Source organism: Ammodytes marinus, assembly GCF_949987685.1.
Source record: "Ammodytes marinus genome assembly, chromosome: 22".
In the NCBI taxonomy this organism is placed as follows: domain Eukaryota; kingdom Metazoa; phylum Chordata; class Actinopteri; order Uranoscopiformes; family Ammodytidae; genus Ammodytes; species Ammodytes marinus.
Genome location: NC_137226.1, coordinates 14,015,461 through 14,039,256, shown reverse-complemented (window position 1 = coordinate 14,039,256; position 23,796 = coordinate 14,015,461). Strand labels below are relative to the sequence as shown.

Genomic DNA, 23,796 nt, shown 5'->3' with positions numbered 1-23,796 from the left:
ACTGTCCTGAATATTAATGGGCACATGCAAAGTGTAAATCAGCCATGCGAGCCTGGTCCATGCGATACAGTGACGTGTTCTGCCACAGTTCATTAGCTGACCCATCTCTGCTGCCCATATTACGCAGCTGGCAACCTATAGCACACAATTTGCAATATAAGTGGACAATCATCGGAGTAGATGAGCAGGGTGCAGTGCCATATGGCAAGCTGTAGGCTGAATTAGTCGGCAGACACTAATGCCAACTATGAAGGAAGTACAGACTTTAAAGTGACATTCAAGGGAGTTTGAATCCCTCTTGTGAAACTGATAAAGTTCCGATTCAATTGAGATTTTGGATTATTTCATTAAGTTACTTTTGAAGTGAGTTTGTGGATGTTTAAATCACTATTTCGAACAATAAATGGTGATTTATACACTTTGAATACTGTAGTATGTATCTATAAGAGATACTACACTATAGACAAAACATCTCAGGCACATGTTCATATTTGTATCTTTTATTTTTTGCTTTGCTACAAAAAAAAACAGTCCCAGCAATTTTTTGTATGACCTGATTAAAAAAACTACTACAGTTAAGTACAAAATAAAATATACCAAAACTACCCAATGCTACCCAGAGAAAATAGGCAATAGTATAAAATGAAATGTCTTGAAGTATACAGCTACAAAAAAAAGTTAGAAAAGGTTACTTAAAAAGAAGGCAAGTATCACCCACAAAATGTGCCACAATCAGTTTGCAAGTATTTCATCGAATATAAAGTAATGCAAATACTTTACAATAAGTTAACGCAGGTACGTCTCCCTACGACTACAGGAAAACTAAGTAACAGTCAAATTTATCCCATAGAAATACACTTTACTTTGTTTCTTCTTTTTTTTGGCAACAATTCCACACGTCACACAAAAAAATAAAAAAGGAAATATGCAAAAAACTTCTGGGTAGCAACATTTTTGGTTTCTTGAGAACAATATATACGTTCTGTTTCCACAATATCAGACTGCCTGTATGAGCTTCAGAGACTTACTGTACATACCGTAATACCGTGTATTCAAACCATATAAATATATATAGGAACAAAAATATACCAAAACTATTTTCAATACAAAAAGGAGTAATGCCAAATGGAAGCTTAAGATCAAAACTTCAATAACTTAATAAGGGAATACTTTCATACTTTTCAGAAACATGACATTTTAGCCCTAATCTCCATGATACTAAGGCTTTTTCACTTTTTTTTTATTCTTTCATTCTTCTTGAACATACAGCATGGTCAAAATAGCACTCGCTCCTTTGTGCCCAGAAAGCATCAAGTATAAATACTAAGAAAAACTCCTGTACAGTACCCATGTATGTCCAAACTACAAAATAAGTTAGTGTCAGGCAACTGTACAGATTATTTACAGTTTAATTACAAAGGAAGGTATTTGTAAATGGAAGTGACCGGCGGTTTTTTAAATGTGACCTTGACTCTTGACCTTGGCTAAATCGGATTCCACGCAATTGAAAAAGCCTTTTAATGGAGGCAGGAAATGCACGCTTCTGTCCACTTTAGCTTACTTTTTTCAAAGAACTTGTAATGATGATTGGCTACCTGCCAAAAAAAAACAAAAAAAAAAAACAGATTGACCCCGAGCCAAAATTTCACAGCCGGTGTTAAGTTCTCGCCCCAAAAACGCAGAGACCTTTTGGTAAAATGAACGAAAAAAGTTGGTTACTATTGTTGTTTTTTGTCTTGAAATGATCATTGAAATTGATAGTCATGATGATGGAATGAGTGAGGGAGGGAGGGAGAGGAAGGTGGTGGAGTAGAAAGAAAAGAGCAGTCTCTAAGAACAGTTACAAGCCTGAAGGTGGAGAGGATAACACATTCATTTCAGCAGCAGCCGTATCCCAATCGGCACATGGAAGGAGTGTGTGCGAGTAGGAATGGGTGAGGAAGACACACCACCTGTTACAGGAGGTGCCCAGTAAACATTTGAATCTCCTGCAGAGACAGAGAGACGAGGGGGAGAGGAGGGTATTTGGTACGCGAGAGGTACAATTGTGTGTGTGCGCACGGGGGGAGAATGTCATCAGTCCACGTCGCTGAGATCGCTGACTGGCTCGTCCTGCACTATGCTCAGGTGGTTCATAGCACGGCTGAAGGCGATCTGAACGGCCTTGCGGATGCTGGATGTGCGTCCCTCCATCATTTTGATTTTGTCTATAGTCTTGTCCATTCCCAGGGGAACCATTTTGGATCTAGGAAGCCACTGCCTGGAGGGGGAGGGGGGGAGAGAGACAGAATCCATATTAGAACACCTGAACAGTAGCTAGGGTTGAAAAGTCGGAAAGTATTGCTTCCCAGGATTATATCACTCCATTTCCACAAGCTAAAAACGTTCATAAGATGATGATTGTCATCATATTTGTTGTTTTCTATCCCATCTGTGGTGAGAAAACACAATGCCAACCCCCCTGCATGTTCTGGCATTTATATCTTGCTAACAAGCACTTATATCTTGTTGTAGCATTGTAGCTCATTTTTTATGCCACACAAATATTTTAACTTAAACTTAATTTGAAGAAACCACTGCAGTTGATCCAGTAAAATACTGTTGTTTAATAACCGTTTAGTCTAAATAATGTCAGAAACATTTAGAACACAGCCAACAAATGTTCTGAAAGGCAAACATGATGTCATTACAATTGCTTGTTCCGCTCGACAAACAGAACAAAACAGTTCCTGGTATTCTATATAGCAAAAGTTACAATTTTCCTAAAAAGCTACTATTTCTACTCTGACTGCTCCGTTTGAGTCATCTGCACTGTGCACTGATTAAACAGATGGAAAAATGGTTATTAGGAATAGAAGAAAGATAAATGATTTAAAGTGTGCCGAGACCAAAAAGTAGTAAAAGAGTATTTAATCAACTGGAGCTTTTTTTAAACCAACCGACTGGAAGTTAATGAAACATTATGAAGCCTTTCTACACTCCAGTTTCATTATCAAAGTATTCGATTATATTTTTGACTATCCTTCATAGTACATTCTGTCAGTTTCAGTTCCACAGAGGTCACTCCAACATGTGGAGAATTCTTTTTTAGTAGCAGATTTAAAAGTCAGCTGTCTGTGTGACACAATGGCTACAGTACAATCACTGCCATTAAAGCCTGAAAAACATTTCTCCTGCTGATATTGTCAAATGCCTCTCGAGGGGTGGAGGGAGACAAGTCATCGGTTGTCTCTTGACAATCAATGTCACGCGGCCACAAGAGAATAATGATCAGCTGACGGACAGCCTGACAGGGCTTTACCCTTGTGGGGAACCTGCGGCGGCTCAAATCCTTTTACTGCAAACGAGCGAGCGGCACTCACCAGCTGCGCTTGTTGTCGAAGAAGAGGACGAGGTAGAGTTTCTCTTCGGCTTTGTACTGCATCTGCTCTCCGATGCGGAGCACGTCCATGGGGGGCATGGGGATGGACACCCCGTTGTGCTGGCAGCCCACGCGCGGCATGTGGGGGTCGATGATCTACACGCAGCGGGGGGGAAGGGGAGAGAGGCGGAGCGAGTTAAACACATGTGCACAGGAATGCAAAAGCACGACAATCAAGCATTTTCCATCCGCCCACGGATTCACTCATGCATACAGTGAAGATGTCTACACTGTATACACACATAATAACATATAAATGCATGCAAACTGCCAGCTTGTGGTACTAATCTTTTTTTTCTCATTTGTCCTTTCATGCTAAGGTCAAATCAAACGGTGACATTATACAGTGAAAGGCTGCCACCTAGAGGAAAAACAGGACATTTTGAAAATAAAGGGGAATTTATTTTCAACCCAAAAAAGTCCATAAAAGAGCAGCTGTAGTAAAACTATTGCTCAGTGTGTCACAATTATATTCCAATGTGTCCCAGTGTGAAGACAATGACCAGGAAACTTCAGAGTAAAAACAATTAAAGTCAGTGATAGTCATGCTCACTGTCCCACAAAACACTCACCAAGGCGGGGTAGGAGGGGTATCCACTACATTTGGCCCAAACTAGCTTTAGGGGTTCCAATGCAACTGTTGCAGCACTAGCGGGCATCCAAATATTGCTGTTGCCAACCTCTATGGAAGCGGGAACAACACCAAACAAGTTATGTGTTGGTTTAAAAAAAATATATGAATAAAAAAATCACAAGACAGAAACACATTTCCAAAGCCGTGCCGTATGTACGTGCAAGAGCACACAGTAAATCAAATCACTTTCCCCTCCTTTAAGAGCCGCGAGTGAGCGACAGATATTGAAATGTACCAGCCACTTTAGGCGTTTTATCAGCCAAATAGGATTTTTTTTTAGAAGAGGAAGGAGCCTCCAGATGCTGACTGGTTTACGTGCCATGATGGCAGGCAGAGTGCAAAGACCCGACAGTCTCTGCCAAAAGGCCCAAACAGTTGGCTGGTAGCTGCTGGTAATTTCCAATCCTGCCTTTTTTTTATGTGTGTATAAATGCCATGTGTCTGAGAGTTCCTTTCAGTTTTAACCTTGTTAAGGCCAAATTGATGCTGAAGCTAGAATGAAGCAGACGGCCAATCATCCAGTCCAATAGGTAAAAGAACTCTGTATCTTTTATAGCTTACAGGATCTGCAGACATCGGGGAAATATACACAATAACTTACTGCACTGTATGTACTTGACGAGTGACTAAAACAGGCTACAATAAATGTTATAAATTGATAGTCAACTACTGACACTGTCGTCTGACACATATGTATGTGTATTGCTGTATTTTCTTGAGGAAAGGGCAGTACATAACAGCTTTTAAATGTACAATTGACACCATTTTCCATTAATATCATTCCATTGAGGTTTTACCGTTTCATAATGTACCGCTTTCTCATATTTACTGTTTTGAACTGCTGTTAGTCCTCCAAGTCCCATATCTTTGTCTCAGCTCAATTCAGTGCAGCTTTGAATATTTCATTGATCATGAGTTAAATTTATTATCAATATATGACTGGAACTATCTAGTTTATTTCTTTGAAATGGTGAATGAAATAGCTAGTCTACATACGTAATGTTAAGGCTAACCTTCACACATGTGTGCAGGTTTGTTTTACACATCAAGCGGACTTACCAGCAGCTATTCGTGCAGCTTTTGCAAAATTCCCGGTTTCGATGCAGGCGATTAATTCGCTTTTATCATCCACAGTGTTTCTCCGGACCAAGGCGGGTTTACCCTTCCCACATTTTGGAAGACTGAGAATAGTGCTAGAGATAAAACATGAAAACACACACACACACCAGCGTCACCTTCAGAAAGAAAACATCTGGTGCTGATGATGGCTTTGGACCAAAGTTTTGGACAGGCAGCGAGTTGGAAGGACAACAAAGACCAGCTGACACTGCAATCTTTAGATGCTGCTTCGAATTCAAATCCAGATGTATTGACACATGTAATGTCTGGTGGGTTACCTGGTGCTCCCTGGCAGACTGCTACATGAGGAGATGGAGGACTCAGAGGCACAGCGTCTTCGTGGCTCCACAGGCCTACTGGCTCGACAGGAGTCTTTCAGCACCTTATCCTCTTCCATCTCAAGAAAACCACTCGACAGACCTGAGTGGAGGAACAAGATTGGCACCCGATTAAAACAATAGAGATTTGAGTGAGAATAGAGCTGTGCCTTGGATATAGGTTGTGCAATCAACAACTAGTCCAATTTAAGCCCTAACCGATGTAAACAAGTGTCTTTTGTTACTTATTGCTGCGCTCAGCAGAATTTGGCTGTGATGCCTTGTAAGCGGTGTAACACTTAATTGCAATGTTTGCACTGTCAGTTTCAGGCATTAGCAGCAGAGCTAAATACTCTTCTGATAATCTAAAATGGAGCCGTGAAGAAATGTCACTCAAATTGTAAGTCAAAGAAATGTTTAGCCATGCAGAAAATTGTGAAAAATGTTGTAAAGTGTGTAAGTTATTAGGAGACAGTGAGATTGTAGAAAGCAATAAATTAACACCCCAATTTGTATGCGTCTGCGCCGGCGACAGCCGGAGGCATTATGTTTTTGTGTTGTTCGTAGTTCATACAGGTCATTCTTGTGAGCACAATATCTCATGAGCGCTTTTAGGGATTTTCTTCTAACTTTGCACTCCACTCTTATTCATGAATGAACCGATTAGATTTTGGAGGTCAAAGGCCAAGGTCACTGTGACCTCATGCCTCATGATTGCAATATCTCAAGAACGCTTTGAGGGATTTTTGTCAAATTTGGCACAAACTCCCAATGTAAGGATCACCTGATTACATTGGAGGTCAAACATCAAGGCCACTGTGACCTTGCTTACTATTTTCTCACACCCTTTCTTACCAGTGTCAAGTCGTTTGACGGGGGATTCTCCCTCTTCTTTGTGCCCTGCCTCCTCTCCCTCGCTGTCCTTGCCGCCACCACCGTGCTTCCTCTTCTTGCCGTGTAGCAGCGTCTCTAGCCGCGGTATGACCACCGTCAGGAAGGACTTGGAGCCCAGCTGTGCGCCATCCTCATCCTCCTCCAACACTACCTCTTCTTCTACACCCTCTTTTCTGTCCACTTTCTCGGCGCCCTCGCCTCTGCCATTTTGGGGCTTGTGGGGACTGGGTGTCTTTGATTTGCGGAAGAGCACGGCGGTGCGGCGGTTGACCTTGCCGGTGGGTTTGGCCAGGGTGGAGGTGGCCACTACGCTCACGTCTCCGTCCAGCAGGTTGCTGTTGTTGTGGGAGAAGCCGTTGAGCCGTGGCATGGCGGGGAGCAGGTCTGGGGTGTCCTCGTGCGACTGGGAACGCCTGCAGTGGGTCTTGTCGTCACGGTCGGGCGCGGCATCGATGGGTTTCAGGGTGGGGGGCCCGGGGTCAATGTCTGAGTGAATGAGGGGCGGGATGGAGTCTGAAAGCTCCAGCAGGGGAGGCAGAGACTTGTCTCCTGAAGGGGAGAAGAAGAGGAGAAAAAAGGCAAACAGAGAAGATTAGACTACACAATCAATATTATTACGCAAAACTGTTAACTGTAAGTACAAAAACACTTTACACATGCAGGGTGTTTTTACTTCGGACAATTATGCACCACATTTTGTATCGTTTGTTGGTTGCAGTGCATTGATTATATTTGTGTTTTATTAAATGGATTTTCTCGTTTTATTTCAACAACATTTACATTTCTGCATGGTGCTATAGAAGTAAAGTATTGTGGTAAAGGATTAGCTATGCAGAGGAACACAATGAAGACTTGGCCATTTTTTGAGGGGGAAAGAAAACATTAACAAAATAACAAAGGTCTAGTCATGATGACAAAGACTTGAAAATATGGCCCGCAGTCTAACGCTATTAGCAAAAGTAATGCACAGCAACACCTCCACTTTGTCCTTGTGTTTGGGGAAAATGCCGACTGTGTACTTTATCGTACGGCTTTTAGGTTTATCATAAAAAGTAAAACAAGGCCCTGTTTAGCATAACGCAGAGGCACTTTTATAAATAAAAAAATTTTAGCAAAATTACTTTTTCCTTCCTCCTCAGTAGCTTTATTATAACGCTATTCATTCAGGGATCCGATCCAGAGAGAGACATACCGATGTTGTTAGGATTCACCCATAACACTTTTCCTCTGCTGCTACAGCACTGGCATCTCACCACCGTTTAATACTAATATTGCTACTGTCTGGTTCTGTTATTCGGAATTAGGAGTTTGTTGAAGGCTTTGTTTATCAGGAAGCTGTTTTGAGTGAAACAATCTGTTATGTAGGGACTGTGTGACTACTCTCTAAGAATGTCATGCTTTATTGATTTATTTTATTGATTTTTTAACTAACAGTTAGAACCCAGTGAATCGGAGTTAAAACTACAGTGCCATTTGGATATAAATGCTCCACTGGATTTCTCCGTCACAAAGATGTACTTTTATTGGTGCAATGAATATTGCTAAGTATGTGCCAATGTTAATTAGTTCTCAACTGTTAAAGACTTTTTATGTCTAATAACTAAGATGATTTTGGCTGTCTGGGATTTCTAGTTTCGGGAAATAAAGCTTAATGTTCCCAACCATATGCTCTGCTTTCTCAAATACCAGGAACATCTGTATCGTTTTTGGCAAATTTCCCCTTCACAGCAGACAGATGCTTAACTCCACACATACTACAGGGTGAAGTTTATACAGATCACGTGTTACTGTAGCTGTTCATTTGAATCACAAAACAAGACAATCCGAGACGTAATTTAAAAAGGTGGAGTCAGTCATTCTGAAGAAAGCTTGTTGTCAAAATCACTTCTAAGAGAATATCTCCTACCGATCCGCTGTCTGTACTGTGTGCGCTGAAAAAGAATCTGGTGTTAATACACAGCCTAGGCTCTGTAATCTTTTATGTTAACAAATGGTATGTTAACAAAGGGGGCCCACTGTAGCTAGCAACATGCCCGTTTACAGAGCCTAGGCTTTGTATTAACACTGAATTTTGTTTACAGTGCACACAAAGTACAGACAGGTAGCTGATCATGAGGAGATATTCACTGATTTTGACAAACTGATCTTGACAACAAGCATTCCCCAAAATCAATGACTCCACCTTTAAATACTCTGGAACAAGGCTAGTGTTATACCACTAAAAGCAGTAAAGACATACTTGTTGTAGGGAACAACATGTGACTTTGCCCTTCGTGGCTAATGCCTGGGTCAGGGGCTAATCTCTGAACTTTGACCTGCACTTGAGGATATTGAGGACATGTGATTCTTTTTTTTTTTTTATCTGAGAGGCTCAATGACCATCACGGTTAAAACATTCTTATCCAAAAATCCAAAGCAAGATCCGTACACACCCTCGTCATCTGGGAAATGTCCATTGGACGTGGGTCCCTCCTCTGTGGGTTTAAGCACTTTGTGGTGGGAGGCGGTGGATGATGAAGATGACAGTGATGTGGATGGAGTGGTGATGGAGGAAGAGGAGGAGGAGCAGTGGTTGTGGTGGTGGTGGTGGTGGTGGTGGGAGGGTAGCGATCGCTTTAGGCTCATTTCGCTGCGCACGTCGTTGATGGTCTTCTTGAGCAGCTTGAGGCGTTTGCTGCGGGAGGGGCTGGACTTCATGGCACAGGTCAGGTCAAACTTCTCCAGCAAGTACTGCAGCTGCTTCTCCTGAGACAGATGCTCCCGGTTGGCCGGCACTAGTAGGCGGTCCACTGAAAGGAGAGAATGAAAGCAATGAGCAGGAGATAGAAACACGGTTTTGTTCAACAAGTTGTTCTGATTGTAATTTTGTGTTTGACGTAGGTAAGATTGTTGTGTTCTGTCACACACTATGGCACAATGTCATGACTGAATGTTATAAAGTGTGTACTGTTGGTCTGGAGAGGTGGATATGGTAGCTTCCTGCATCTAGAATGCTATCTGAGCCTGTGCATGTTATCCTCCTCATGTATACATCTATTTTTATTTTATTTATTCATTTGGTTATTGTTGTATCTTGTTATCGTTTGTTTTTTTATAAAGATATTAGCATTCACTTTGTGTTGTCATTGGCTTCTACACTCCAACTGGTCTCTGTATATAATGTTTTGTTGATTGTAAATAAAAAGTTGATCACAATTTTTTTTTTCAAATTCTAACAGGAACACGCCACATTTGTCTTTGCTTCGGCTACTCACCGTCCTGCCAAGAGAACGACGGTGACGTTTTGATTTCGGGCGCTTCGGTCAGGTGCATGCCGCTCTCCGGGTCGAAGCCGATTCTCTCCACATCTCGCCGCGCCTTTCGAAGCAGGGCCCCGCCCAGGTCTCGGAGGCGCACGCCGGCCCGGTGGAAATACGTGTCCTTTGAGTTGTACTTCATGCAGTTGTCCACGATGAGGTTGAAGTCGCTCTCAAACTGCTCCAGGTTGTTGTATTCCTGCGCGTCAATGCGCTGCCGCATGGTGGAGAAGTCCATCGGGTTCTTAATGTGGTTGAGGTAGTCAGGCACCTGCAGGAAACGGCAAATAGAGTGAATTATGTTTATATACTTTGACCGTTTAAATTTTTTTTTTTTAACTCAACATATTTCATTCACTGATGATTAATTTAGATAAAGCATCTAAGTTATTTATGTCAACAAGGACCGCTGAAAATTTGACTGCAAAGTAGACCATCTTTTATTCTGTGACAGAAATTCAGAATCAAAAAGAAAAAAACATAGACAACATTATAAGACATTCATTGATATGAAAAAGTTACACACTATAGCTTTAAAGCTTAGAAGTTTGAATGCCAATACAATCACTTTAAGCACGTGCTCAGCTAACCAAGAAAATGAATAATCTATATATGGTGGACTCAACAACAGTCAAAAGGAATGTCCAGCTTGGGGCTGGGACGCACAACACTGAAAGTCCCATGATCTGCCTGTACTATAAAGACAAGCAACTTTGAGCCCTTTAACGGTCGTCTGCTGATGGACCCTGTTCTCAAGTTACTCATTGTTCTTAGCAGGAAGTTTGCTAAACATTGCTCAACAGAGTCTACAAAGGGAGGGGACGTTGATGTTTAAACGCAGTCACTGTGGTCAGAGTTTGTGCTGGTCGTTTTCATATAGTTCTACTTGTTCTGTCGTGGCTCTTAGGAATTAGGGAAACTCATATCATTGACATGCTATCTAACAACTTCCCCAGAATTCCAATGTACAAATTGTTGGAGTTTTAATGCACTAAATGTTTGCATGGCTTCTTTAGAGATACACATCATTCATGCCAATTATTTGAACATATTTGAACCTGGCAATCAGGCAAAGAACAGGGAACACTTAGTACAGTATTACTAGTGGGTTATTGGGCTTTCGTCCTTTAAACAGCACAATGGCAAGATGCAATGGGCTGTGTTGAAACAAAAACCAGCAAGTCCAGTTTTGAAGCCTTGTCAAACAGGACACGCATGGCTATGCAGGTCCTTGTGTTTGTTTAATGCCGTATTTTTCACCTCTTAAAAAGGTTAATCAATGCTGCAGTTATTTGATTCTTTAATTCATTGCCTGGAAGCAAAACAACAATTGGCTTCGAAAAATAGATAAAAAGGGTAGAGCCAAAATCCGTTTTTTCTTTTTTTCCAGCACTATCTGTGTTTCCTTGTGGAGCAATGAGCAACGAGCCCTCTGGTAACAATGCTACAATTTCCAACTTCCGTGCAATAAATAATAATAATAATAAAAACACCCAGTGCCTCAGAATGAGATAAGGTACATCTGCATAATAATATAAGAAAACTAAATCACCCCTTAAGAAATGCAACACTTATCGCACAAACAAGAAATAATATGTTAATAATAAAATGGTTTTGCAGCATTATTGTTCTCATTGTATTCATATTCTGCCAGAGGTAAAGGGTTGGGGATGTTTACGTGGCATCCAAACAATACACAGTCTTTGAAGACAAATTAAATGAAACAACAGCTTTAATAAGGGGTTGAGCATCCACTGAAGTTCACCTCATTGATATCAACCGGCTGCGAGAAGATCTTGGCCTGGTCTTTGGCCTGGAGCTGGTCCAAAAGGGTTCGGAGCAAAATACTGAAGGGAGTCAACTGCATCTCCAGGAGGGTCTCCTGCTGTCTTATCTGCACAGAGAGGAAACCATGGGATTAATGGCGTCATTTTAAATATTTTGTGGAATTTTCCCCCTGAAAGCTGGTCGAAGTGTATTTTATCTACCCCGCTGATCCCTCCATTCCTACCTCCTCCCTCTTGAGCTTCTCCCTCTTGCGGATGAGCTCCAGCAGCAGCCGGGCTCTCTCCAGGTCGTGTCTGAGTCGATGCCATTCCTTCAACTGGTCCTTCAGTGCCCGGCTCTCTTCCTCAATCTGCTTCTGGAGAGGACATTTAAATAGAAAAATGCATACATTTTAGCAGTGATTCTCAGATGGGGGTACTGTAGGGTGGGGCATGTGCGATTTTCTTTTAAAGGTTTCATTAAAAATTTAAAAATATGAGTTACACATAATGTACAACAAAAACGTTGCACTCCATTAAAAGTGAAACTATAACTACAGTTTATTTATTATTGCAAGTGTTGTCAGTTACAATGTTGTTTAATGAATTAGACACTGATGCCACATCACTGTATTTGAATTATTTGTATAGGCTTGTTTTTCTTTGACAGAAATGTTTGGGGCCAGTCAAGGCATACGAAAAGTTTGAGCAGCACTGCATTAAAAGACAGAAAAGTATTAAAACAATATAAAAAAGTATCAACTTGTATAATAGGTACATGCTGATAGATACAATAAAAACATATTTCACTTCTTCACTACTTTGGTAAAGGGCAAAACGAAGACAGAAAGTCTCCTGTGGTGGACTGACAGATGAACAAACCGGCTGTGCATTCTTCTGAGAATGCAGGCTTGTCTGAAGGCGTCTGATGAGGGGAAGCCCATTCCTGGATTGCCTCTTTAGTGCCCAGTAATTGAGGACCAGCTCCACAAAGGCTCTCTTCTTCTGGATGGACACCTGGATCAGAATGGTTTGTAACCTAGGAGAAGCCAGGAAGACGGGTGTTAGGCATAGGTCACTAGCTGCTCATGTGACTATTATACAAGTATCCTTTTTTTTAGAAAACAGACTATGGAAACAGAGGCTCCTCCTCAGAGTAATATTACACTTAACAGCCACAGACGACCTTTAACCAGCATTTGAGGAGACTGACCAAAGGCATGCAAGTTGATCAATGAAGCTTCTATTTGTGAAGCCAAACATTCCCAGGGTCACATGCTCAAAAATCCTGCAACAGCCAGGGTTTGCACATCAACACGCTGTATCAGTGTCCTCGAGAAAGCCCTCTCAATCAATGCAACCACTCACTCGCCAAGCATCAACTGAACGTTGAATCCAATACCTCACCTCCCATCAATAACACAACTCATACCTGTGAGCAGGAAACGTATGCACAGTAGCAGGGGTCGCGGCTTCACTTTCTATTTCAGGTTCAGGCTTCTTCATTTTACTCTTCTTCCTCTGTTTTCCTTTTGAGCGTCCTTTACCAACACCTCTCCCCTTAACAATGTCCGTTTTCTTACATAGTCCGTTTTTGGGTTTGCCGCCGTCGTATATGGTGAGCGGCCTCCTGACGCACCCATTGGGCGTGTGAGCTCCACAGTAAGCAGTCTTTTTCACAGAGAACGTAGGCTCTCCCGCGTCCGTCACCTCCTTGATGGGCTCCATCTTCATGAAGAGGCCGGCCTTTTGGGCGCAGCTGACGTGGAAGGCGGTGTAGCAGTTGGCCTTGTGGCACTGTATACACGCCCCTACGCCTTTCTCCTTGCAGAGGTAGCAGGTGAGCTTCCAGCGGGCCGCGGGGATTTGACTGACGCCGTCTATGGGCTCGATAAAAGTTGTGTTGGAGAAGCCCACCTCGGGGACCCACAGGGCGCACACCACGTGGCCCCAGCGCTCGTCGTCGGTCTTCTTCACGGCCCCGCCCGCGTTGGGACAGAGAATGCAGTCGGCGGGCCGGCCGGGCGACTGCAGGCAGTGTCTGCACAGCCACTGGCCCTCGGGAATGTAAGGGACGCCGTAGCACTCCTGGTGCACGGCCACGTTGCACGCGTCGCAGAAGAGGATGGCGTTGCTGTTGTGGCACTCGCCGTCCACGCAGATGCAGCAGACGGCGTCTTCGTCCACGGGGGCGTGCTCCTGGCCGCTCTTGTCCAGACTCTCCAGGTGAAGCTCCTTCTCGAAGCGGTCCACCAGGAACTCAAAGACGTTGTGTGAGACCTGGCTGACGCCCTCGCCGCGCCGCTTCTCGTTGACCAGCTCCAGCCAGGCGTAGTCCTCCTCGTCCATGTCGTACTCCGTGTCCTCGTCCAGCTCCTCCTCTGTCTTCTCCTCGAATTTAAAAAAAGCGGCCGGGCGCTTGGGCACCGCGGGGAGATTGTATTCCACCGTGCGAAATTTGGGCTCCAGGAACTTCGGACCGGCATTCACCACGGTGTTTTGTCCACCTCCTCCTCCTCCTCCTGCTTGAGCGGTGAGGCCCAGTGCTGCGTTTCTCTTCTCCTGGTTGTTTTTTAGTCTCACCGAGCGGAGGAGGACCTGCTGCTGCGGCTTCTCGGCGTTCTCCTTATTGCTGGTACACTCCATCATCTCCTGCGCCGTGGGGTCGTCGTCAGAGATCACGTCCAGCTTGTCAAGGACGCTGATGCGGTGGAGGCGGCCGTCGATGGCGAACTCCACCATGCGCTGCGCCTGCTCGTAGGTCAGGATCTGCTTGTTGGGCGAAGGCCTGATGGGAGAGGGCGGACGCTGCGGCACCGCCACCCGGTGAGGCCGGACCTTCTTCTTCATCTTCCCGCAGCTCCGTGTTGCTGTGGGAGACACAAGAGGAGTACGTAAGATAAAGGGTTAGAGACCTCCTGCATGGGTTTTTTCATGGGGGTCAGATAAGTTAAATTTGAGGCGTTTTTATTGAGGGATCTGTCCTTTGGTGGGGGTTAGAAAAACAAAAGGCCATACTGGAAGGACACAGTGTTCTGTGGTGAAATGAAAGCTTATTTACAAGAAGGGTTTCTTTAAACAGTGCAAAACATTGTTGGCAAAACATAAACTCACAGAGATAGTGTCTAACATTGAGTGATGTAAACACCTCGTACTTTAATAAAGGTTAAGATAACCAGCTGATTGAGTGAGCAAAGGGAAGGTGCGACTTTCATTGAAGTTCAATGTTTTAAACTACAAAGACCATATCTGTTGTCAACTGTAATGTAGCAGCCAGCTGTACGTTACAGCTTTGTCAATGAGCTGGGGCATTTAAACGGAGTGGGAGGCGGCCACACCGGGCACTATCAACCGGGACGGCGCAGGGGTTAGCACTTGCCCATTTGGTGCAGAGGTGCGATTTCCTTCTCTTTTTTTCCACTAATGATTCAAAGTGGCAAAGTTGCTAACAATAACATTAGCTAGCCAGCTACCTAGCGAGAGGAGTTAGCCACCCCCTAAACGGAGCAAATGGCGTCAAAAAAACAACACTCGAGCTCTTTAAAACATTTGTTTCTTCATTAACAAGTTGCAACATCAAATACACATTTGGAAAAGGCGGTGTATGCCGCCTGGACACCACCACATGAAAAAAAGCATAGCACATACCTCGGGTAGATGAACAGTTTTGCTAGTTGAAGAAGACGGTGGCTAGCCCGCAGCCTTACAAAGCAATGGCGACACGGCCTGCTAAGTGGCTCTGATTCCGTACACTGTGTTCTCATCCAACGGACGATACTGGGGTCTTTTCGGCTACGCATAAAAAAGAGCAGGAGGCCTGCTTGGTGCCTGTGAAGTTTCGGTCTTGAATTCTACAGAGAACACTCCGTTATTTTGCTTTGTGGACCATTCATAGGCTGGAGTCGCTCGCTTAGCCACAGTCGAGTAGGAGCGGATAGCACCAGCAGCACTACTATGGAGAACGGCTCATCCCCCAACACAACAATGCGTTTCACCAGACAACTCCCACCCGCACGCACTACTCTACGTGTGACGCTGGAGGTCATGTTGGTGGTGAGTCGTACATTTCGCACAAAAGCCCATCTGTCACACTATCAACGCATTGCCCTTTGTCAGTCCTTACTAGACACTACACACGCACGCACAGACAAAGCTGCAAACAAAGCGCGAATATGGGGCAGTAGCACCGTCTGAGTAAAGATGAAACCTATTTCTGTGTTGGCTCTATCCAGCGGATATTGAGTCTTTAAAATGGTATTGCTGTTTGTCATGGTATGGGCTACTGATTCAGCATGGTCTCGCCAAGTCACAGAGGACTGTCAGACAACAACTAGATACTTTATGCCCCACCCTGTGACCAGTTCGCATCAGATGGTATCCGTTAGGTCAAGAAAGCCCTGTCGGTTTAACGTAGTAATAACGTGATACGGCGATGAAAACCATACACACCATATGGGTTCCTATTTAATATCGAAGCGTTTGCCCCAGGCCGTGAATGCAACATAAAAGAGAAGTAGTAGTCGCTTAGAAGTTCACGCCTTCGAAGTCCACCTAGTTCGGTTATTTTTATACAGTGTACGGTTACTTTTCAAAGCGAACCCAACCCAAAGCTATTCTAAAATTCGATAAGCTTTATTGTCAAGAATGTAATAAGAAAAGCATGGCCAAAGCAGAATGTAAAAATACATACAAATGCAATAACAATAGTAATAATCCAAATGATTATTTTATTTAAATAATAGGAGGATAATAATAAACTAATTCAAATATCATACAAATAAGTGAAGTGTTCCATGCCTAATGTGCGTGTTTATTTAAAAGCGTGTTGTGGTTTGACAGGTACATGCCTACAGGTAAAAACTGCTAATTCAATAAACATATAATATACAGTTTTATAATATTAAAAAGTATAGATTCTGGTATTCAAAAGGGTATCATGAATATTATTATTTGTATTATTATTATAGACACAGAAAGACTGTGAAATGGTTCAATAAGTTAGCATTACTGTTAATATTACACGTTTGTTAAAGAAAACAATAACTAATCGCAATAACATAACTGACTGACACATGTTAAAGGATAAAACATGTGTAAGTAATTGCACGTTGTTGTTATGGGACATGATAGTGAAGCCCCCGAGCCCTGTGACATCATTAAAACATGTTCCTTCCGTCCGACGCTGTGTGGAGCTGCTCCGGCCGAACGTAAACTGCTAGTAGCAAGCCAGGAGACAAAAGCAACAAAGTGAACCCCCCTCCGGATCAATCAAATGTGTCATATTTAACCGTTTAGGAGCCGAAACCTAGTGATCACGCCGTCACACTTCACAGTAAGTATCCAGAGCACACGAACACGTTTAAAGGACGGGATTTGTTGCGACTGGGGCGTCGTGGTGAGTGCTGGTCTGATTCGGATCCCGTGTGGTTCGTGTGTTGCCACGGCTGGGTTCTGCCTCGCCAGGTTAGCTTGCATGTCCTGTCTATGGTGTGGCCTAGCTGGCAGCTAACCAGCTAGCTGTCGTGGTGTGGTCCGAAATGTGCCAAACGCCGTCCCCCGGCTCATTACAACGTAAACGGGGTAGTTGTAGAAGTTGCATTGTCTCGAATATTTGTGCTACAAATCCACGTGACGGAAGTACCTGCCTGTTGTTTTTTTATGTGTTTATTAGCCTTGTGGCTAAACTAGTTAGCACCAGAATAGCCACCGTGGTGTTTACTGATGATGTAGCGTAACTGCCAGCTATGTAACATTATGTTAAACATGGATTCGTACAGTGCTTGTACAATATTCGGGATGAGTGTTAACTGTTTTTCATTGAGAACAAGCCGAAAGCCGGTGTGTTGATAACCATTTACTAGTTTGTGCGTTGTGTGAAGATGAACGCTTCAGAGCGTTGGATATGTTCTGCTTTCCTTTCGCATCTTCCTGAATAGCACTTCAAGCCAAACCCGGAAAAACTGGTTGTCACTGCTCTTAGGAAATGGCTTAACCTTACTTGTTTTTTGGATCCCCTGCCCAATGAAGGCATTTTGACCACACGATTGATACCAGCTAGGTTATTTCTAGGTTGAATGAACGAGTATTTGTTTTAAAGCATTTATTAAAGATTATGACGGACTGCATTTGGGTCATGCTTGTGTACTAAAGCTAATGTAATCAATGTGTCTCTTGTGCATTGTTAACTTCCATCTCGGTCTTGTATTAGTTGCTAGTGTATTGTGAAAGATAATATATACAATGTTTCTTCCTCCGTGCTTATTTTACAACTTGCTTGATCTTGATTGTGTTGGTTCTAAAGAAGATGTTGACACACAAACGTTACATGCACTGCAAAGTAAGGGCCATTGAAACTATTGCATTATACTGAGGTGTTTCTAATATTTTGACCACCCAATTGATACCAGTGAGGCTAGACTAAATAATGTATAAACACCTCGCCACCTCTTTATTATGGTAGTTGTAGCCTAGGGCTTCTGTAAATAGACTTAATTAGCGTTAGCTAAATGGCGACTACATTTAAACATCTGGCCTCATCTCACCATGTGTTCATTGAAAACAATGTCATACTCATACTCATACCCATAGACCTACATGCAATTTGACAGGGTCACAATTTTGAAGTTGTTGTGGTGATAATGCATTCGTTAGATCCTAATGCTATAGCAAAAATCTAGACACTAGATTCCATAGTGACTCTCAACCAGACATTACCCTGTTAGTCATTAATTCCTTAAGATGTGTTCCTCATTATTTGCCACTTTAGAGTTTCAATGGAACAAAAACATGTATGCTCAAGGATCCTCGTTCATTTAAAAAAAAATATGAAAACGGCACATGTGTTTAGTTTAGGAGTGCATTGATCTACTCTACAGTACATGATTCAATGTCATCCAAAATAAAGTTACAGACTCAAAACTAAAAATATCAGAATAAATAAAGTGAATATGCTATAGCACAATGTTTCCAGTAAATAAGAACATTTAAAAAAAGTTAGCATCATTCTTTTTGGGGATGAGGACAGGTTATTCTGATTCAGAAAACTAACCCAACACAATTTGGCAAAAATGTTTGTGTGGAAGAAGCGTTTTGAACGGTTCCTGCTGTTGATAGATGATTACTATTTTCCAGGTGGCTGCTTTCATGTAAGCTGTGAGCCTTGAAGGCTAGTTAAGAGGATCTGAAGGCCGGGCTGAGCCTGCACATGGAAATGAGACTGTGTAGACCAAAACTAATACTGTGTCCGGGCTGTTATTCAAACATTTTCAAGTTCATAATCACACAACTGCTTTCAAATGTAAATTCTAAGTGGTTTAGAAAGGGGCCGTAAACTTAGATTTATGACACTTGATTTTACAGCAGGAGAAGTTGTAACTTTTAACTTCAACAAACCATTTGTTCTTGCCAAACCTTGATAAAAAATCCTGATCAACCAGTTTTGGAAGAATAAAAAAAAAGTGGTAAAATGTTATGTGCAGGACTTCTTTGTCATCACAGAATACCCATCTTACCTGTTTGTTTGGACTATTGTTATTGCTGAAGAATGCGCTTTGATCTCTTCTCTCCCTCCCTCTCTCTAGGTTCTGTGCAGAGACGTGGAACTACTTCAGTCTTAAATGGAGAGGGACAAGCAGGCACCCTGTGTCCCCGACAGCCACTCACTCATTACAACACCTGCTTGAGAGGCACAGAATCGATGACTACACCTGAACAAAGTGATTACATTTGACAACGCAGACCTGACCGTTCTACTAAAACCCTTGGGCTGCCGCCATGGATGGGGAGGAAGATGTCGCTCAAATGAGTGACGATATGGTCAGTGAACCTAATGGCTCCATGGAAAGTAAAAAAAGAGAGGCAAAGGGAACGTGCCTGAAAATTGAGGGCCAGGATGGCTACGTATTCAAATCCTACAGCTTTAGCCCTCATGAAAGTGCAGATGCAAAGTCACCTGCTTGCTCCTCAATAACACTGGATAAAGACTCTCCCCCTTCTTTTCATTTATCTTCTCAGGACGAAAAACAGTTGGAGTCAGACCCAGCCAGCGAGACTGAACCAGCTTCTCCCACTCCCTCAAACAAATGCCTAAACACTGATACTGAGGGAAATACGGAGAGTGAAAAATATGAAAATGGTAACGAAGAAAGTCCACACATCAAAGAGGAGACGGAGGATGCAAATGGAATGGAGGAAGAAACGCAGGATGATGAAAGGCTAGCATTTGGTAGCTCAATTGGCCCCTTTGTTACTAAAGATGGTGAAGAGTATAATAATCTACTAAGTGGATACACAAGCACCCTTTATGATGTTGCCATGGACGCTGTCACGCAGAGCCTTTTGTCATCTATGAGGAGTAATACTAATCCGAGGAAAAAATCCCCAGCGTGGAATCATTTCTGCATATCGCCACGAGACAGTACCAAAGCAATCTGTTTATACTGCATGAAAGAGTTCAGTCGGGGTAAGAATGAGAAAGACCTCAGTACAAGTTGTTTAATGAGGCATGTGCGAAGGGCTCACCCCACTGTGCTTTTACAAGACGGAGCAGACATGTCCTCAATTAATCTCAATAGCCCTCTTGCCTCATCTGTGATACCTTCCTCCCCAAACTCACCAAAAAATGGAGACATGACAAATAGTGTTATCTCTTCTGCCTCAAAGAACACTTCACCGTCCACCTCCTCAGCTGAAAATTCAGATCTGTCATCCAAAGAAGTGTTACCCAAAGTTGAACCAAAATCAGAATCGTATGCCATTGCCAACACTGACACTGTTTGCAGCACGCTCTCATCCTCACATTCCAACGAAAACCTCCTCGAAGAAATGTCAGACGGAGGGGCCGAGCGCCTCCCTGGGACCCCCAAGAGCTCAAGCTCCCGTCGGAGATCTGCTGTATGGAAACACTTCTACCTGTCGCCTGCAGACAACTCCAAAGCAGTGTGTATCCATTGTATGAATGAATTCAGTAGGGGTAAAAATGGGAAGGATCTGGGGACGAGCTGTCTTATTCGTCACATGTGGAGGGCCCACAAGGAGGTTGTCATTGAGGAAAATGGACAGGGAAATCACATTCCCCCACCCTATACAAACCCTCCTTCAATGTTGCCCCGCATAGTAGTACAGGATCCAATTGAATTAAAAAAAGAATCGCCGCTTCTTCCATCCTCACCTGAAACCATACCTGATGAATTACCCCAAAGCATGGAGGAAAGTATGGATATCAAAGAGGAATCTGATGAGGCGATGCATCTTTCAGGGCAGGAGTCCTCTCTCAATTTTTCCTTCAAAACCCAGGGGGAAGATTCACCTATTACTTCCTCACCATGCGACCTCTCAGAGGGCCCCAGCCTCAATCAGGATCATTCAGTTTTCCAACAAAACAAAAGGATCATGAAACGGGTGAAATCGGAAGTTTGGCACCATTTCATTGTGTCACCGGTTGACCAGTTAAAAGCACTGTGCCGTTACTGTCCATGCGTCATCAGTCGGGGTAAACGAGGCGACTTTGGTACAAGCTGCCTGATGAGGCATCTAATGAGACGCCACCCAGACGTCCTCAAAAACCAAAAAAGCACAGATGAGAAGGAAACCTCCCCTCATCCCTACACCAATATTCAAGCAAAGGACGAAGTTTCAACAAAAGAAACTGAGAACCCTGCCAGTAAGAAAAAGCCACAAACCCTGCCCGTTTTCAGCAAAAAGACGTCAAAACTGTGGAACCATTTTTCCATTTCACCCGATGACCCCACAAAGGTGGTTTGTTTGCACTGTAGCCGCACAATTAGCAGAGGCAAAAAGACTACAAATCTTGGCACAAGCTGCCTCTTCAGGCACATGCAGAGGTTTCATGTACATGTTCTTGAAAGTAACAATACTATCTCAGGTGATGTGCCGTCTGCTGACATTCACGTTAAAAAAGAGCTCATGGACACTTCTGTTTATGAAATGGAACAAACCCTTGAGAAGTTTGATGAACACCACACGGTTGCCAAAAAAATCACCAAACTTATCGCAGAAATGCTCGCACTGGATCTTCAGCCATCAGCTATGGTGGAGAATGCTGGATTGAACAGACTACTAGAGTACCTTCAGCCTCAGTATTCTCTACCGACCTCTTCTTTCTTCACCAGCACTGCCATACCAGATATGTACGAAAGGGTGAAAGACGTAGTGCTGACCCACCTGAAAGAGGCCGAAGGTGGTGTTGTCCACTTCACAACTAGTATCTGGGTCAGTAGCCAGACTAGGGAATTCCTGACCCTTACCGCCCACTGGGCGACGTATGACTCGAGTGTCCGGCCCCAGGGTCAGGACTTTCATTGCTCCGCTCTCCTAAGTGTCTCGCAAATAGACTGTGATCAAGATATGCATGACATCCCAAAGCAGCTCGAGTATCTATGGGATTCCTGGATCACCTCATCAGGACTGAAAAAGGGGTTCACTGTAACTGATAACAACAACATCCAAAACACCTTGGAGGACCATGGCCATGTCACCATGCAGTGTTTTGGACACACAATAGACCTCATTGTTAGCGAAGCCATAAAGAGCCAGAGAATGGTTCAGAACCTTCTGAGTATTGCACGAAAGATCTGTGAACGTGTGCACCGCTCAGCAAAGGCCAAGGAGAAGCTGGGTGAGCTCCAAAGGACCCACCAGCTTCCGGAGAACCAACTGATTCAGGACGTTCCTTCCAAATGGAGAACCTCCTTTTTCATGCTCGAGCGGCTGGTGGAACAGAAGAAAGCCATCGACGAGATGTCGATCGAGTGCAATTTCAGGGAAATCATCAGCTGCGATCAGTGGGAGGTGATGCTGTCGGTCTGCAATGCACTGAAACCTTTTGAAGTCGCCTACAGGGAGATGAGCAATCGCACTGCCACTCTGGGACAAGTGATACCACTCATTCATATCCTCAATAGGAAGATAGACATGCTGTTTGACGAAACTGTGGGCATAGACAACATGCTTAAATCTCTAAAGGAAGCCATGGTGAGCAGAATGTCGGCGACTCTGCACGACTCACGGTACACCTGGGCGACCATGCTGGACCCACGATACAAGTCTTCATTGTTCACAGAGGAGGAAGCTGAGCAATGTAAACAAGATCTAATCCAGGAGCTGGACTCGTCCTTGTCTACCTCAGTGGCAGTTAAGCCTCCGCTGCCCAATGGCTGCAACGAGGCCCCCGTTTCATCCAGCCCCCCACGTTCAAACAAGGACAACCTCTGGTCTCTAATGGCCGACATCCGACAAAAGATAAAACACGAGGAAAAGCCAAAGTCCTCAGAGCTGGCAGTGCTGGAGTACCTTGAGGAAGACATTCTCGATCAAAGCTGTGACCCCCTCGACTATTGGAACCTGAAAAAGTTCCTGTGGCCCGATCTTGCCAAAGTAGCCGCCCGTTACGTGGGCTGCCCTCCCAGCATCGTCCCAGCAGAGACACTGTTCAGCACAGCTAGTGTCAACTGTGCCCTAAATCAGCCCAGGCCTTTACTGGAAAACATGGAGGGTCTGCTGTTCCTCAAGGTCAACCTCCCCTTGATTTACTTTCAGTACTGATTATGGTTTAGCATTAACTTGAAACCCCTTATCAAGGACCAAGTTGCATAGCTGTGAAATTGTTTTGTTTTTCTGTTGGGCAAAATGTAAAATATCAATTTATACACTGATTCTCAATGCAATGGCCAGATTTTGAGGTTTAATTGTATTTGTGTACTACTGTTAAACACTTTGGAGCTGTCTCAGTCAAAAGTGTATCAGGGAGGGAGGGTTTTTCTAGCTGTAGGGGTTGGTAATAATGTGTGTGCGTGTGTGTGTGTGCTTGTAAATCGATGTTTTCGTTTTCTGTCTACTCTCTCCTTGTGCCTTATCCAAAACTACTTCAGGTCAAAATGCTGTATATATTTTGTTAAATTGTGCAGATCACGTCAGGATGCTTTTTTGATTATGTATTATAAATTGATGCAGAGATGTTTTCTGAATGAAAACATGGCCCAAAAATAAATGCTGTGACTGAAAGATGTTATAAGTTAATGTTATTTAATTTTCATTGTGAATTTGTGGCTCATGGTACTGTTGTTTAGAAATAGACTTCTTTTTTTTAACTTGCTGAAATGTTTTTAATAAGTTCATGTATGATATTGCTGTATTTTCAGAATAAGCAGTTTGTTTGGAATATACAATTTGTCTCTTAAGCACAATTTAAGTTTATGTCCAGGGGATTAAATTATGGGTTTATTATTGAGTTAAACAATGTACTGTACATTTTTTATATTAAATGAACCTAATTTGATAAATGTGTTAGCATTGAGACTGGAACCATGCAAAATGTTGTGGTTTGTAAATA

At 43.3% G+C, this 23,796-nt stretch overlaps 2 protein-coding genes across 6 annotated transcripts; one reads left to right on the top strand and one right to left on the bottom strand.

Annotated features, from left to right (window-relative positions):
* Positions 1–1,931: 1,931 nt before the first annotated feature.
* brd1a (bromodomain containing 1a) lies at positions 1,932–15,375 on the bottom strand. 4 transcript variants are annotated; one of them, XM_080051249.1, is made up of 13 exons: positions 15,096–15,375; positions 12,880–14,317; positions 12,318–12,486; positions 11,693–11,824; positions 11,447–11,575; positions 9,640–9,952; positions 8,818–9,174; positions 6,347–6,934; positions 5,453–5,594; positions 5,115–5,248; positions 3,994–4,103; positions 3,363–3,517; positions 1,932–2,260 (listed from the first exon to the last, which is right to left on the bottom strand). In XM_080051249.1, the coding sequence occupies exons 2-13, from the start codon at positions 14,295–14,297 to the stop codon at positions 2,077–2,079; spliced, it is 3,831 nt and encodes a 1,276-aa protein (XP_079907375.1). In that variant the 5' UTR covers positions 14,298–14,317; positions 15,096–15,375; the 3' UTR covers positions 1,932–2,076. The 4 variants fall into 4 exon arrangements, with proteins under 4 accessions (XP_079907375.1, XP_079907376.1, XP_079907378.1 ...); XM_080051250.1 differs by having other exon boundaries at positions 12,330–12,486; XM_080051251.1 differs by lacking the exon at positions 3,994–4,103 and having other exon boundaries at positions 2,094–2,260.
* Positions 15,376–16,659: 1,284 nt separating this feature from the next.
* On the top strand, positions 16,660–23,772 carry zbed4 (zinc finger, BED-type containing 4). Of its 2 annotated transcripts, XM_080051404.1 has the most exons (3): positions 16,660–16,779; positions 19,028–19,262; positions 19,461–23,772. In XM_080051404.1, the coding sequence occupies exons 2-3, from the start codon at positions 19,221–19,223 to the stop codon at positions 23,007–23,009; spliced, it is 3,591 nt and encodes a 1,196-aa protein (XP_079907530.1). In that variant the 5' UTR covers positions 16,660–16,779; positions 19,028–19,220; the 3' UTR covers positions 23,010–23,772. The 2 variants fall into 2 exon arrangements, with proteins under 2 accessions (XP_079907530.1, XP_079907529.1); XM_080051403.1 differs by having other exon boundaries at positions 19,028–23,772.
* The last annotated feature ends 24 nt before the right edge of the window (positions 23,773–23,796 follow it).